General features: G+C 46.1%; 1 protein-coding gene across 1 annotated transcript in view; it reads right to left on the minus strand.

The window, feature by feature from the left end:
- Positions 1-9,460: 9,460 nt before the first annotated feature.
- RPS13 (ribosomal protein S13) overlaps positions 9,461-15,495 on the minus strand; it is a 30,123-nt gene continuing 24,088 nt past the window's right edge. Inside the window, exons 4-6 of the mRNA XM_030199508.1 lie at positions 15,015-15,184; positions 10,260-10,360; positions 9,461-9,540 (exon numbers count right to left, since the gene is read on the minus strand). Of these exons, the coding sequence (XP_030055368.1) occupies positions 9,507-9,540; positions 10,260-10,360; positions 15,015-15,184 (305 nt within the window). The 3' untranslated portion in view covers positions 9,461-9,506. The remainder of the gene's footprint in view (positions 9,541-10,259; positions 10,361-15,014; positions 15,185-15,495) is intronic.

Raw genomic sequence — 15,495 nt, forward strand, 5'->3', positions numbered from 1 at the left:
AGAATAGCTTGGAGGCGCTCATCAAGAGTGTCCGTCGAGAAAGGCTGTGATATCGGTACAGAAGTCGAAGTCAGAATCTGTCTAGGGCGAGGAGGTTGTACTGGGCTGTCCGGGGACCGGCGCATTGACACCTCTTGGATGGAGGGTGAGCGGTCCTCCCGGCGTCGACGCTTCACGGGTGCCGAATCCTTCGATGCCTCAGAGCTCTCGGTACCGTGACGAGACCGATGATGGTGCTTCTTAGAATTTGCTCGAGGCACGTCATCGGCACCCCTCGGTACGTGGAATCCACACGCCTCCTTGGGGTCGGGTCCGAAACAGGTTGGTCCCGATGGGCCTGCACCGCAGGGGTCCTTGAGGCAGGTGGAGACCCACTCGATGGCTCACTGCTGCCAGCGTGAGATGGCCCCAGGACAGCCATTACCTGCGCTCCTGACTTCAATGCTTTCTCCGGTGCTGACATCAACACCGCAGACCTCGGCACCACTGTCAACGTCGAAGTACCGGGAAAAGCTCCAAACAGACATTCCCGCTGAGCTTGTCTCGACGCCTGTGTCCGCTTTTTAAGGCTAAGACATAACTTACATGCTTCTGGGCGATGGTCGGGCCCAAGGCACTGGATACACCATGTGGGGATCGGTACCTGGGATTGCCCGGTTGCATCAAGTGCACTTCTTGAAGCCGCTGGCGATCCTCAATGTCATGGATGGAAAAATAGCGACGGCGAAATCAAAATTCTCGATTGTGCCTAATTATAAGCAGAAAACGGGAGAAAAACCGCATGGGCGGCCAAAAAGGCCATGTTCGGCCACAAAATCATACTTAGACGGGGAAAAGGGTAAGAAATAAGGGAACTTTTAAAAAAAAAACAAAAAAGAAAAACAGCTGAAAGCCGCTCAAAAACACTCGCGAAAAGACACGAAGACTCTCTCCTGAGGCAGCAGAGCGACCGAAAAACAGCCGCCCTTAACCGCAGGAAAAAAAAGAGACTAAAGTGGGGTTCTCACGCACTGGGCGGGAAGATGGCCGTGGTCGCGTGCTCGAAGACTCTAGCAAACTTTGCAAACGTCACCCATCAGTGTGAACAAGCAGCCTGCTTGTCCTCGGAGAAACAGTGCTATCCCTCCTCAAATCCTATCTACCCTATCACTACAATATAATTTGTAGCCCAGTATGACTGTATCCCACTGGTGATCTTCTTTCCACCAGGTCTCAGAGATGCCTATAATATCCAATTTTTCATTGTGTGCAATGTATTCCAGCTCTCCCATCATATGTCTCTGGCTCCTTGCATTTGCGTATAGACATTTCAATGCTTGTTGCTCAGTTTTATATCACGTTTAATACATGGCACTGTTAATGTTATCTTCTGTCTGGTTGTTATTAATTTTACTTAAGGCCATCTGATCTACTATGGTCTCTGACATCCTTATTTACAAGGAACTTTTTCTTCCCTGTTTGGGTGATATCCTCAAAAGATACCTTATGCTGAACCATGCGCTTTTGAGCGACTGTCAGCTTTCCCCCCATTTCTAGTTTAAAAGCTGCTCTATCTCCTTTTTAAATGCCGATGCCAGCAGCCTGGTTCCACCCTGGTTAAGGTGGAGCCCATCCTTTCGGAATAGGCTCCCCCTTCCCCAGAATGTTGCCCAGCTCCTAACATACCCCATTTCCCCGAAAATAAGACATCCCCTGAAAATAAGACCTAGTAGAGGTTTTGCTGAATTGCTAAATATAAGGCCTCCCTTGAAAGTAAGACCTAGCAAAGTTTTTGTTTGGCCCCGATGGGACATGGACACAGAAACCTTAATTTTTTTGCTGCAACCCAAAAACGAAATAACATAAAAGAAATGCAAGAAACAAGACTGAAGTGAAAAATCTATCGTCCAGCGGACTCCTACCATCCTCCTTCACGCTTTTGTGAAGATCAACTACCGGTAAGTGAGCCCAGAAAGAAAAGAAACATCCCCCTTGCAGAAAAAAGAAAAGAAAATGAGTAACCGAGCCCTTTTGGTGCTGCTCTATCGCCCAAGGGCTAAGTCAGACTAGAAGGATGGAAAGTGTAGCAAATGTACAGGAGCGCATAAAGCGCCACCAACGGGGAACGGAGCTACCGTAGAATTTGTTTTAACGTTTGTAATACGGTAGGGATGATCCTGCGCCCAAAGCCCTCTCACAACCTCCCGAGACCCCCAGCCAGAGCAGCCCGGCCCCACATTCCATTACCTTCCCTAGTTCATACCCCTCCTCCATTCCCAGCCTGGCCAGGGCGGCTCTGCTCCGCTCGAGTCCTGCCGTCACTGTAAGCCACGGCCTACTCCTGCAGGATATCGCCCCCCCCCCCCCCACTTCAATACTGTTCCCGACCGCCACAGTCCCCCTACTACTCCCGAATAAGACATCCCCTGAAAATAAGACCTAGCACATCTTTGGGAGCAAAAATTAATATGACACTGTCTTATTTTCGGGGAAACACGGTAGTAACATAATAGATGACGGCAGAAAAAGACCTGCACGGTCCATCCAGTCTGCCCAACAAGATAAACTCATATGTGCTACTTTTTGTGTATACCCTACCTTGATTTGTACCTGTCCTCTTCAGGGCACAGACCGTACAAAAGGTGTGGATCAAGGACTCAGGGAGCAGCTTGTGGGACAGACAGAGGAATACAAGGACCAGGACTGAAAGCCTCAGCAAGTAAAGCAAATGAGGAAAAACCTCTAAAAGACCAACCAGTCCTGGCTTATATTTCAGCACCTATTAATTTGTGAAAATATGGTAGCTAAATTTGAATACCATGTTTGTTCAAAGAACTTTTATCACTGGACTATACACTTTCCATACTCTAGGACCATTTGAATTTGGACTTAGACCACCACTACAACTACTCTGATTGTAAAACCAATTAAATGTACTGTGCTAGTTTCACTGGGAAGGTACACTGGTTCTGGGAGATCTAGTAGAGAAAAATATTCACCAATTAAATGCCATAACATCCTAAGCATGTTTACATACAGGTTAAACCACATTCCTTAAAATTAAAGCTCAAAGCTACTTAGGAGTTTCTAGCCTTCTGTGTTACAGTTCAGCTCATCAGTGGGCATTATGACCTGAGGGGTCCTAAGGCAGAGAGGAGGAAAGAGTAAGGTTTTAAGCACAAATCCTTAAGCAAAAGATATCTTTAGATTTTATATACAATGCTGCAAAATGTAGGGGATTTTCAGAAAAGTGGTTTAATTTTACAAAAAAACAAAAACAAAACCCCTCCAGAAGATGGAGCCACAAACTATGCATGCATGAATGAATGAATGTGCAAAAGTTAACACACAGAGGACACTATGTGAAAAATTTATTCTTTTTATACCCAAATGATGAATCTTATGCAACCAGAGAAGATGCTGTGGAGGATTCGTATTTCTAACAAATCTAAAACCCTTCTCCCTGCATCGTCTCATCCACGCATTGAGACTCCGGAGCTCTGCCTGTCTCTTGGGCCCTGCACATGGTACAGGCAGCATTTCAGAAAATGCTAGAGGATCTGGATTTGAGTTTTCTACCTAAGAGGCTAAATTTGGCTTCCAGAACCTCTCTCCCACATTTTCCTATATCATTGGTACCCACATGTACCAAGACAGCCGACACCTTCCCAGCACTATCTAAAATCCTATCCAGGTGACGCGTGAGGTCCGCCACCTTCGCACCAGGCAGGCAAGTCACCAGGTGATCCTCACTTCCACCAGCTACCCAGCTATCTATATGCCTAATGATCGAATCACCAACTACAACAGCTGTCCTAAACTTTCCCTCCCGGGCAGCACTTGGAGACATATCCTCGGTGCAAGAGGATAGTACATCCCCTTTTGGGCAGGTCCTGGCTACAGGCGTACTTCCTACTTCACCAGGGTGATGCTCTCCTTCTAGGAGACCTCCCTCCTCCAAGGTAGCACAAGGGCTACCAGACTGGAGGTGGGACTTCTCTACATCCCTGTCGGTCTCCTCTATGTACCTCTCTGTCTCCCTCAGCTCCACCAAGTCTGCTACTCTAGCCTAAAGAGAATGGACACGGTCTCTGAGAGCTAGGAGCTCTTTGCATCGGGCACACACATACATCTCCCCAACTGGGAGATAATCATACATGTGACACTCAATGCAAGACTGAATAGCACCCCTCTCGCTGCTGGACTGCTGACTCCATCTTAGTGTTTTTGAGTTTTTCAATAATTTAAAAATTGCTACAGTATTAAGGATATTTGCCTAATATAAAAGTGCCTTTTAGTTTATATAGTATATTGTATGATTTATTTAGCGTTTCCTTCTTAGATGGTAATGAAATGTATTTAAAACTCTGTAAGAGCACTCCTTGCTTGTTACCCTAATTACAATAACTGACTATAAATGAAGACTTGTCCTAGGGGTGGGCAGACTAAACTAGATCCTGCAGTGCCTGTTAGATTCTGTTAATGCTGTAGTACGTTTTTAAAACTAAGTGGTAAAGACTATGGAGATTAGTTGATAAAATTTGCTTTTTATATTTTTATTTTGCCTTACACTAACCTACAATTCCTCCTTTAAACCCCAATCTTTAAGTTCCCAAGGCACAAAGCAAAATAGCGTTCACTTACCAGAGAAATGTCCTCTTCTCTCGGAACTTCTCAGAAATATCTTCTCCAATATCTTTGCATGGACATCAGCAAAGCCAGGAAGAACCGACACTAGTGGAGTTTATTCAGATTAGAGAGAGGCAAGGGAATGGGGATCACAGGAATCCCGTAGGGATTGAAGAAGTTGCCATGGGATTCTTGCGGGGATGGAAGACATTAGAGCAGCATTCCCATGGGAGTGCAGTCAAAAATTTTTGGCAAATGCCAGAAGAGACTTGGAAGGCACTGAGTGACTCAATTGGTGCACCAGAATGAGGCTTGGACTGCCCAAAGAGGCAGCCAGAACACCAGACTGAGGCTTGGAATACTCATTGGTTGAACAGTTAGTACTGCCTAAAAAACCACAGGAGGCTGTTAGGTCAGGCAAAAACATAGTAGATAACAGCAGATAAACACCTGTAAGGTCCATCCAATCTGTCCAACAAGATAAACTAATAGCATGCGGTATACGATATGTAATACTTGATTTGTCCTTGCCCAGCCCTGGTCTTGTTCTCTAGATACTGAAGTTGAATCTGTCCAGCCATGATCAGGGCACAGACTGCAGAAGTCTGCCCAGCACTGGCTTTGCTTCCCAATTACTGGTGTTGCTGTCTAATCACCACTAAGCTTGTTTGGTTCCATACCTTCTATACAGGATTCCTTTGTGTTGACCCTACACAGAAGGCTGCGAGTTAAGTATAGCGTTGACTCCTGTGGGTATGGAATGAATGTTAGTGGCTACATGTGGGTATGGGTCAGATTTGAGTGGGGATGGATAGGGATTCCCATGCAGCTAATTCAGATCCATGTAAACGCATCCCCCAAAGTAGATTGCTTTAGTGACAGGTAAAACCTCACATTTTAGCTACAAATGGAATACCAATGAAAAATAAATAAAATATCTTCATTGGACTGGTACTAATTAGGAGTAAGCATTCATCATATGCAGTTTCTTGAGTAACTGAAGCTACTTTTGCTTTCACGGAAACAATATAGCAACATGATAAATGTGCAAGATAAAGACCAGCTGGCAGATGTGGCCTATTCGTTTGTCTTCGTTGCTGGTTCTCTATCACTTCTGCATAATCTGATAACTTGAAAGTGAATAGCTAGGAGCTGTCTGCAACCTAGCATAGGACAGCAAATATAAATAATGTTAATTTAGCTCATGCCTTTTTCAGCATTAGCTGAAGGCCAGTTACACACACACAGGTACAGTAGGTATTTTCCTATCCCTGGGAGGGCTTACAATCTAATTGGCCAGTACACAAAGCAATTTAAGTAGGCTGGAGAAGCTTCTGCCTGGTTAAATCACTTGTGTCAGTGTGATGGACTTAACTGGACAGTGGCACTGAATATCACCACTATCTGGGATAGTGCTGGTGCAGTTCATGGGCAGAGCATGCGAGATGGTACTTAAAAGGTTAGCAAGAATATTCATATTGCAAACTGGTTAAGTGAGCGGCTTAGCTTTAGCCATGGAGGTAAAACGGCACTGGTCTGAATATTAGCGAGTTCACATTGTCAACTGGTTAAGTGAGCAGCTAAAGTTAGGACACTAAAAAGGCAGTCCTTGCTTTAGCCATGGAAGTAACATGGCACTGGTCTGAATATTGGCAAGTGCCCAGTTAGCTAGCCTCCAAGTAGTACCATAGGGGTCCTGACTGTCCCTGATCCACGCCCCTCAAAAAAAAAAAAAAAATTCAAGGTAGGCCTAAGCTCCCCCCTCATCACCTCTGTAGGCCCCTCCCCCAGGCCTACCTGACAGCTCTCTGATGGTCGGGGGGAATGCCCATTTGCTCCTACCCAGAGCTGCTGCCTCAACCTCTTGGCACTTCAGCAGTATGATGAGGCTACCACTAGATACTGAAGCAGCCATTTTGAACAAGCGGCTGGGCAGGAGCAAGTAGGCATTACTGGTGCCCATTCCCCCAGGGAGCTACCAAGTAGGTCGGGGGAGGGGCTTCATGGAAAGGAATGAGGAAGGGGGAAATTCTGTTCCAGGAGTGGGGAGGATCAGGATGAGGACCAGGGCAGGGAGGTTCACCTGGGATCCACCTAAGCACTGGGGGCCTGCTCTGTAGGAATTAGCCTCAGATATTCAGTGCCAGGGTCTAGCCTTGAATATACAGGACTATTTCTGTCCACAGCAGTCAGCATTAAAAAACTCCCCAAAAACTCTTGACCACCATGGGCTGAAGCAAAGGAAGGATAAATGACTTGCCCAGGATCATAAGGAGCACCAGTGGGATTTGAACCCTGGCTTCCCTACCGCTTTAAACACTAGGCTACTTCACTGTAGCAGAGGAACAGTTCATCAACCCTGTCCATTCTGCTAAGGACATATCTAGCTACTAACCAGTGGGGCTACCTGCAAAATCTTTTTCCATATCCACTACAAGATCCAAGTTCCCTCCAGGACACACTTTTCCCTTTGCCTAATCACAAAGCTGTATAATAATATAAATAGCTGGCAATACTAGTATGGCCAATACTTAGATCAGGCCTCTGAGATCTCCTGCACAGCCTTCCAGAGTCCTAGTTAGTTTCCATTAAAAAAAACCAAACTGAACTGCTTTCAATTATTACAAATCTTGCAGCCTCCTAGACTGACCCATTTAGTGGTCAATTTTACCAAGACAAATACCAAGCAAACCCCAATACCCAGATGCCTATTTCCACTCAGACTTCTACCATTTCACATTTTCTGCTCACTCCTGCAGCTCCAGTACTCACTGCTGAATTAGGTGAACAGAGTATCATAAACAGGCCACTAGGCTACACCTTCTGCTCTCTTGCTTCACTTCTAAAACCTGTACTTCTTCACAAACTCTCTTAATCTCCGTTCCTGTTTTAGCCTCCATCACCCAGCCTAGAAAGAGCATTCCATGCATTTATCAGTGTTTCAGTGAAAACTAGTTAATTCATTTTTCCTCATATCACGAGCCTTTGTTCTATGATTTTTTTTTCCTTTTTGAAGAAGTTGACTATAGTTGATCAGGGCTTGCAGGAGTGGAGGAGTGCCTAGTGGTTAGGGTGGTGGACTTTGGTCCTGAGGAACTGAGTTCTATTCCCGGCACATGCAGCTCCTTGTGACCCTGGGCAAGTCACTTAACCCTCCATTGCCTGCCGCATTTAGCCTGCCATGAGTGGGAAAGGGCGGGGTACAAATGTAACAAAAAATATATATATGTCTTGCCTCTCCCTCCAGAGCAGTAGTCTCAAACCACTCCTAGAGGCATGTCTATCACAATAAAATTTTCATAAGCGAGATTCATGGAGCACTTCTACTGCATACAAATTTCTCATCTATATTCATTGGAGATAACCTGAAAACCCAACTCACTGAAGGTATGCCCAGTACACGTTTGCTAACCGCTACTCGTAAGGGGCTCTTTTACTAAGCTGCAGTAAACAGTACCACAAGCTTACAGCATCTTAATAGCATACCATGGAACACACTCATGCATCCTGCAGTAAGTGCAAAATTAGTACATGCTAATTCAGGTATTAATATATGTTTTGGTTTTTTTTGGGTGGAGGGGGGGGGGGCATGTTGGGGGCACAGAATGGGCCATCCCTGCATTAACCAGCATTTCTACATTACCCCGTGAGCCATTATAGACACCTACTTTGTAAGTGGTAAGTGCTCACGTAGTAATTTTTTTTTTTATTGGCAACAACAAAAGCATCTCAACAGTTGGCACATCTTACATAGAGGCCCTGCTTGCATTAAGCATATCTCCTCCTTCTCACCCTTAAATCCAGCATCTCTCCCCCAGACCCTCTCCCCTGTATCTTTAGCTTGATTGCTAGGATTAGCCCTGAGCAGTCATATTGGTTATGGTAAATTTCTTAGTATCAGCATTGTTGTTCTCTCTGAAATCTCACCTACCTGCCTCCCTCTTAAAAGTCCACCATCCTCCCACCTCACAACTGTGTACTATTTCCTTAACATAGTAACATAGTAGATGACGGCAGAAAAAGACCTGCACGGTCCATCCAGTCTGCCCAACAAGATAAACTCGTATGTGCTACTTTTTGTGTATACCCTACCTTGATTTGTACTTGTCCTCTTCAGGGCACACACCGTACAAAAGGTGTGGATCAAGGACTCAGGAAGCAGCTTGTGGGACAGAGAGGAATACAAGGACCAGGACTGAAAGCCTCAGCAAGTAAAGCAAATGAGGAAAAACCCCTAAAAGACCAACCAGTCCTGGCTTATATTTCAGCACCTATTAATCTGTGAAAATATGGTAGCTAAATTTGAATACCATGTTTGTTCAAAGAACTTTTATCACTAGACTATACACTTTCCATACTCTAGGACCATTTGAATTTGGACTTAGACCACCACTACAACTACTCTGATTGTAAAACCAATTAAATGTACTGTGCTAGTTTCACTGGGAAGATACACTGGTTCTGGGAGATCTAGTAGAGAAAAATATTCACCAATTAAATGCCATAACATCCTAAGCATGTTTACATACACGTTAAACCACATTCCTTAAAATTAAAGCTCAAAGCTACATAGGAATTTCTAGCCTTCTGTGTTATAGTTCAGCTCATCAGTGGGCATTATGACCTGAGGGGTCCTAAGGCAGAGAAGGGGGAAAGAGTAAGGTTTTAAGCACAAATCCTTAAGCAAAAGATATCTTTAGATTTTATATACAATGCTGCAAAATGTAGGGGATTTTCAGAAAAGTGGTTTAATTAAAAAAAAAAACAAAAAAAAACCCTCCAGAAGAAGATGGAGCCATAGACAAACTATGCATTCATGAATGAATGTGCAAAAGTTAACACACACACAGAGGACACTATGTGAAAAATTTATTCTTTTTATACCCAAATGATGAATCTTATGCAACCAGAGCAGATGCTGTGGAGGATTCGCTGAAATAGAAAAACAGAAAATATTAGTTTAATTTTGTTCTCTTGTAGTAAAAAGACAGCTTCCGTTACTCAAGAACAGAGTCCTGGGTAAAAAAGGCAAGTTTAATTTAAATCTTCTGTATCTCTGTACCCCTCAGAGGGAAGAAATATACCATGAACAGCCACATTGACCAGACTGCTATAGCTCAATATCCTCTCTTCTCCTTCACCCTTACCAGAAAGTATCAAGGAGAGCGGAGACAAAAGCCCATGAGGTAAATCTTCAGAGCCATTCAGCAAGAAAGTTAACTAGACAATGCTGGTTATCCACAGGATAGCTGGTGAAAGCTTGGCTCTTCTCCCAAGCCTTTAATGGAAGAAGCAACCAAATTGCTAGTCTCACAAATAAGGACCATCAGCTGCAAATACAGTACTAAACTTGGACAAGCCTGGTCTATAGGCTCCAACTTCGTTTACACCCTATGCTGTCTATTAAAATGTTTTACTGTGTATTGTGTCAACATGGTAAGTAGGCATACAATGCCATAATATGTATGGTTATTTGAATATTTTTTCTGTTGATATTGTCTATTGCCTGTGTCCAGATTGATCTGTTATACATCATCTTTGGGCAGGTGTTCTCAACCCAGTCGTCTGGACACACCTAGCCAGTCAGGTTTTCAGGAAACCCACAATGAATATGCATAAGCTAAATCTGTATAGAATGCAGGAAAACTCACTATTTCCAGTTGGGAGGAAGTACTCTCTTAGTCTTGTAGTAACGAGCCAGCCTGTGAATTCTGCTTTCAATCAAAATCAGGCGAAATTTAGCATCTTTATCCTTAAGGAAGAAGAGCACTGATTTAGTTTCATCTTAAAGGGGAAATTACTGAATTCAGACATAAAGCAAACAGCCCAATCTCTCTGACATTACATCCTTCAGCACTGCTTGAAATGAATCATGACATACACTGGTTTTACACATCATGCTACAAATATAAATCTAAAAATCCAAGATTAACAAAGTATGCCTTCCATCAAGAACCAGTTGTACTAAGGGAAAATTAGGTTCTTACCTTGATAATTTTCTTTCCTTTAGTCACAGCAGATGAATCCATTAACTAATGGGTTGTATCCGCTTACCAGCAGATGGAGACAGAGAACACTGAAAGCACATGGTGTTCCTGGACGCCCAGCCCCCTCTGTCTTCAGTATATGAAATTTCCAAAGCAGAGTGAAGAAAAGCAAAACAACAAACTTTCCTCACAGAGAACAAACGCCCCTGAACCGGAGCAATAACCAAACCAAGGAGGGATGTTATCAACCTCCTGCAATAAAAACAGCATGTAGTAACTCTGATAGCTTGTCTTCAAGAACTCCTGAGACACAGTGTCTGTATGCAACATCTGTACAAAAACTAAAGTCAGACAGGGAGGGATCATGGATTCATCTGCTGTGACTAAAGGAAAGAAAATTATCAAGGTAAGAACCTAATTTTCCCTTCCTTGTCATCAACAGCAGATGAATCCATTAACTGATGGGATGTACCAAAGCACTCCATAAGTAGGGTGGGAACAGGCAACTCCGCGAGCAAGCATTTGCGCTCCAAAATGCGCATCCTTCTGCACTGCCACATCCAGCCTGTAATGCCGCACAAAAGAGAGCTGAGAAGCCCAGGCAGCCCCATGACAGATCTCTTGAAGAGAAAAGACACTCGTTTCAGCCCACGAAGAGGACACTGCCCTCGTAGAGTGCGCTTTAAACGCTTGAGGCGGCGACCACCCTGAAAGCAGATAAGCAGAAAAAATGAGTTCCTTAAGCCAGCGGGCCTTAGACGCTGGAAACCCCCGTCGGGGACCTGCCAACAGAACAAATAAAATGATCAGAATTCCTAAACTCATTTGACATCTACAGATACTGCCACAGAGCCCTGCGGACATCCAAAAGGCGCAATTGCCCAAAGGAGTCCAGAAACTCTTCCTTACAAAAGGAAGGAAGAAAAATGGGCTGGTTCAGGAGAAAAGCTGAAACCACCTTATGCAGAAAGGAAGGCAACGGATTCCGAGAACTGTAGAAAAGGATCCTGACAGGAAAGAGCCTGAAGCTCAGACACTCTTTTTGACGACGTCATTGCCACTAAAAAAACTGTCTTGAGATACACATCCTTCTCAGAAGCCCGTTTAAGAGGCTCAAACAGAGATCGCTGGAGCGCCTTCAACACGAACCCCAGGTTCCAAGCCGAACAGGGCAAAAGTAAAGGAGGACGGAGACGAAGCGCCTCTCTGAGAAATTGAACAATATCCAGATGAACAGCAAGGGACAAGCCGGAGACTTTCCCCCGGGAAAAGGCCAACGCTGCCACTTGACCTCGAAGGGAATTGTAGGCCAGGCCCTTTTGTAGTCCGTCCTGCAAAAAGTCCAACAAAAGCGAGACTGTCGCCAGAGTCGGCGAGATAGCCTTTGGAGTACACCACGCCTCAAAAGTGTGCCAGATCCAAGCATAAGTCGCAGAGGTAGACTGCATGCGAGCCTGCAAGAGCATGGCAATAACCTTACTAGAATAGCCCTTGTCTCTCAATTGCACCCTCTCAAGAGCCAGGCCGTAAGACCAAAGCGGCAAGGATCTTCCATAGTCACCGGACCCTGAACTAACAAGTTTGGAACCTGAGGCAAAGGAAGATGCGCGTCCACCAGCATCCGCTGGAGATCTGCGTACCACGGACGCCTTGGCCAATCCGGGGCGATGAGAATCACAAATCCTCGGTGCAGGCGAATCCGAAGTAGTACTCGCTCTATCAAGGGCCAAGGAGGGAACACATACAGGAGGCCCGAGGGCCAAGGTTGAGCCAGGGCATCCAACCCCGCCGAGCGAGGATCTCTCCTTCTACTGAAAAAGTGAGGCACTTTGGCGTTTATGCTTGACGCCATGAGGTCCAAGCCTGAAGTCCCCCATTTTCGAGGGACCACAAAATAGATGGCGTAGCAACCGCAGCCACGTTCGGCGGGAGGAACCGGAACCACCACTCTGAGCTTCAGCAACACCTGCATGGTCTTGTTTCCCGCCGCCCGCTTGACGACAGTGCCGCATCAGGACTCCAAAAAACGCGTCTCCCACCAGGGCAGCGAATTCTAGTCGGTAACCTTCTCTGATCAGGTCCAGAACCCACTGATCCGAAGTAATCTTGGTCCACTCCTCGAGAAAGAGGGAGAGACGACCCCCTACTGCGGGAACTGACAAGTGGACCAGCCCCCCATCATAGTGGAGGATGCCCCTGAACTCCTGGATGTTGCAGCGCGTTTGTCCGAATGAAAGGAGTTCCTCTGCTGGAAACTGGTATCTCGACCAAACCTCGTAGAGCGCCCCGGACGATACCTGCGAGCTTTGCAAAAACGTGGCCTGGAAGAGGAGAGAAAAGGACTTTTGGAAGAAGGCCTCGGCTTATCCTCAGGCAACAGTCCTCTAGGTCCTTAACAATCTTCTCTAAATCCTCCCCAAATAAAAGAAGGCCCCGAAAGGGTAAATTCACCAGCCTTTGTTTAGAGGCCATGTCAGCCGCCCAATACCGGAGCCAAAGAAGGCAGCGGGCAGCAACCTCCACAGACTTCTGCTGAGCCAAAGCTCTGACCAGATCATAAAGGGCATCAGCCAAAAAAGACAGGGCAGACTCCATATGCGGGCCGACCTCAGCGAGGGAACCCGATCCATCGGTGGGCTGCTCAACCACCTGCTGCAACCAGGAAAGGCAGGCCCAGGCTGCATAGGAACTGCAAATAGCCACCCGTAAGGACAGGCCTTAGATTTCAAAGGACCGCTTCAGCACAAATTCCAGCCGCTGGTCCTGCATATCTTTCAAAGTGACCCCTCCCTCCACCGGGAGAGCAGTCTTTTAGTCACAGCCGTGACTAACGCATCCACTTTAGGCATCCCAAAGAGGGCCAACTGACTTTCACTCAGAGGATAAAGGTGACACATAGCCCTGGCCACCTTCAAGGGACCATCAGGGCAGACCATTGAGCTGAAATAAGCTCTTGGATGGAGGCATGCACGGGAAAAGCCCAAGAAGGTTTCTCAGCATTAGCCATCCGAGAATTAATAGAAGAGGCAGCGCCCTCGTCAGGATCGTCAATACAAACGGCCTGTAAGGCATCAGAAATGAGAGCTGGCAGCTCGTCGCGGTGGAAAATCCGAACCGCTTTAGGGTCACCCAACTCCTGTGTCCAGCAGCTAACCTCATCTGGATCATCAGTCCGTGAGGGCCTGCCAGACCCCTAAGACTCCCCGAAACTAGACCACGGGGGAGAACAGGGTGAAGAGTCCCCCTCAGACGGGGTATTCACTCATCTACGCTTAGCGTCAGCCAAAAGCTCGGGGGAAGAAATAAATTCTCCAGCAGATGCTGGGCTATCAAGAACTGGAGGCAACCCAGTCCGAAAGGAATTGTCAGGAGCCTCAGGCAGTGCTCTTTTTAACATAAAAGCCTTATGCATCAGCAGCACAAATTCAGGGGAGAAAAACTCACCCTGCGCATCCGCCCCCACATTGGGGGAAGCGGGGGCAATAGCTCCTCTAGAAACCTCGAAACGAGGCGTCCCCCTGCATGGGCGGGAAGAATCACCACCCATCATGCTTGTGCTAGCATTAGCATCAAGGCAGCAAGTGCTGCAAAGCCCCGCTGCTGATCTGAGTTTCCCACAGTGGGCACAGCGTTTAACCCCTTCAGCAGCCATCAAATATAGAAAACAAAATGGCGCCTTTGCACCAAAACTTACCCCGCACAGAGTGCTGTCAGCGGGAACCTCCCTGGAGGAGCAGGGCACCACTCTCACCTCAGGAACCTGAGTCAAACGAGCTTTGGTCAAGCTACACCGAACCAGGAGCTCTGGAGAATGCCTCTCTTTTTTTTTTTTTTTTTTACTGTGAGGAAAGTTAGAGGCAGGCAGCCATAGAGGAACTCTGGGAGGAGGGGGAATGTGGTAAGACAGGGACAGGGAAACCAAGTATGCCTTTAAAGTGGGCACCACCAGCCACAACACCCCCCGCTCTACTGGCAAAGGAGCCACCCCAGGCAGAAATCCAGGAGCTGAGAAAGCGATGTCCACACCTGCTGGGAGATAAAGATATACTGAAGGCAGAGGGGGCTGGGCGTCCAGGAACACCATGTGCTTTCAGTGTTCTCTATCTCCATCTACTGGTAGGCAGATACAACCCATCAGTTAATGGATTCATCTGCTGTTGATGACAAGGAACTAAATTATCCCAGTGGCAAGTCCTGTGTGTTACCATGTGGAAAAACCTGGGTTTTAGTAACAGGTCAACCAGGGCTGGAGCATCACCCATTGTTCAGTGGTGACACCTAGTGATCAAAGTTCAAGAAATTTTGGCTTGTGGCTACCAGCCAAAGACAGTCACTATGACAGCTGAGCTCAGTTTAGATAGATAAAGGCAATAAAACAATTATAAACCAAATATGAAAAGACATTCTCTCAAAGTTTACCTTACGGTTTCTCTCAAGATGTTTGCGAACTGCTACAGCCTTCTTGATGAGATGGTACAGATCCTCAGGAAGGTCTGGTGCAAGTCCTTTGGACTTCAGGATTCTCAGGATCTTGTTGCCAGTAACAAAGCGAACTTGGGCAACACCATGAGAATCCCTAAGAATTACACCTACAGGTAAAACAAACACTTTGCAATAAACAGCTAATACAGCGCGTAAATCCTACTAATTTCCTTGCACAAACTTATAAGGATAAGGAAGGTAAACATGATACCAACTTTCTATTTACCAAAACATGTTAAGACGGCATATACCCTATACCAGTGTTTCCCAACCTATTTTTTAAGCAGTGGACTCCAATGGCATATTGAGGGGGCGGGGGCAGTGCACCCCCAAAACAACTTGCATGGCGGTATCTCTCTCTCTCCTTCCAACTTGCTCCAGTGTCACTCCTTCTCTCCGTTCCCGCTACAGCCTTTCC

Source organism: Microcaecilia unicolor, chromosome 4, assembly GCF_901765095.1.
Source record: "Microcaecilia unicolor chromosome 4, aMicUni1.1, whole genome shotgun sequence".
NCBI classification, from domain to species: Eukaryota; Metazoa; Chordata; class Amphibia; order Gymnophiona; family Siphonopidae; genus Microcaecilia; species Microcaecilia unicolor.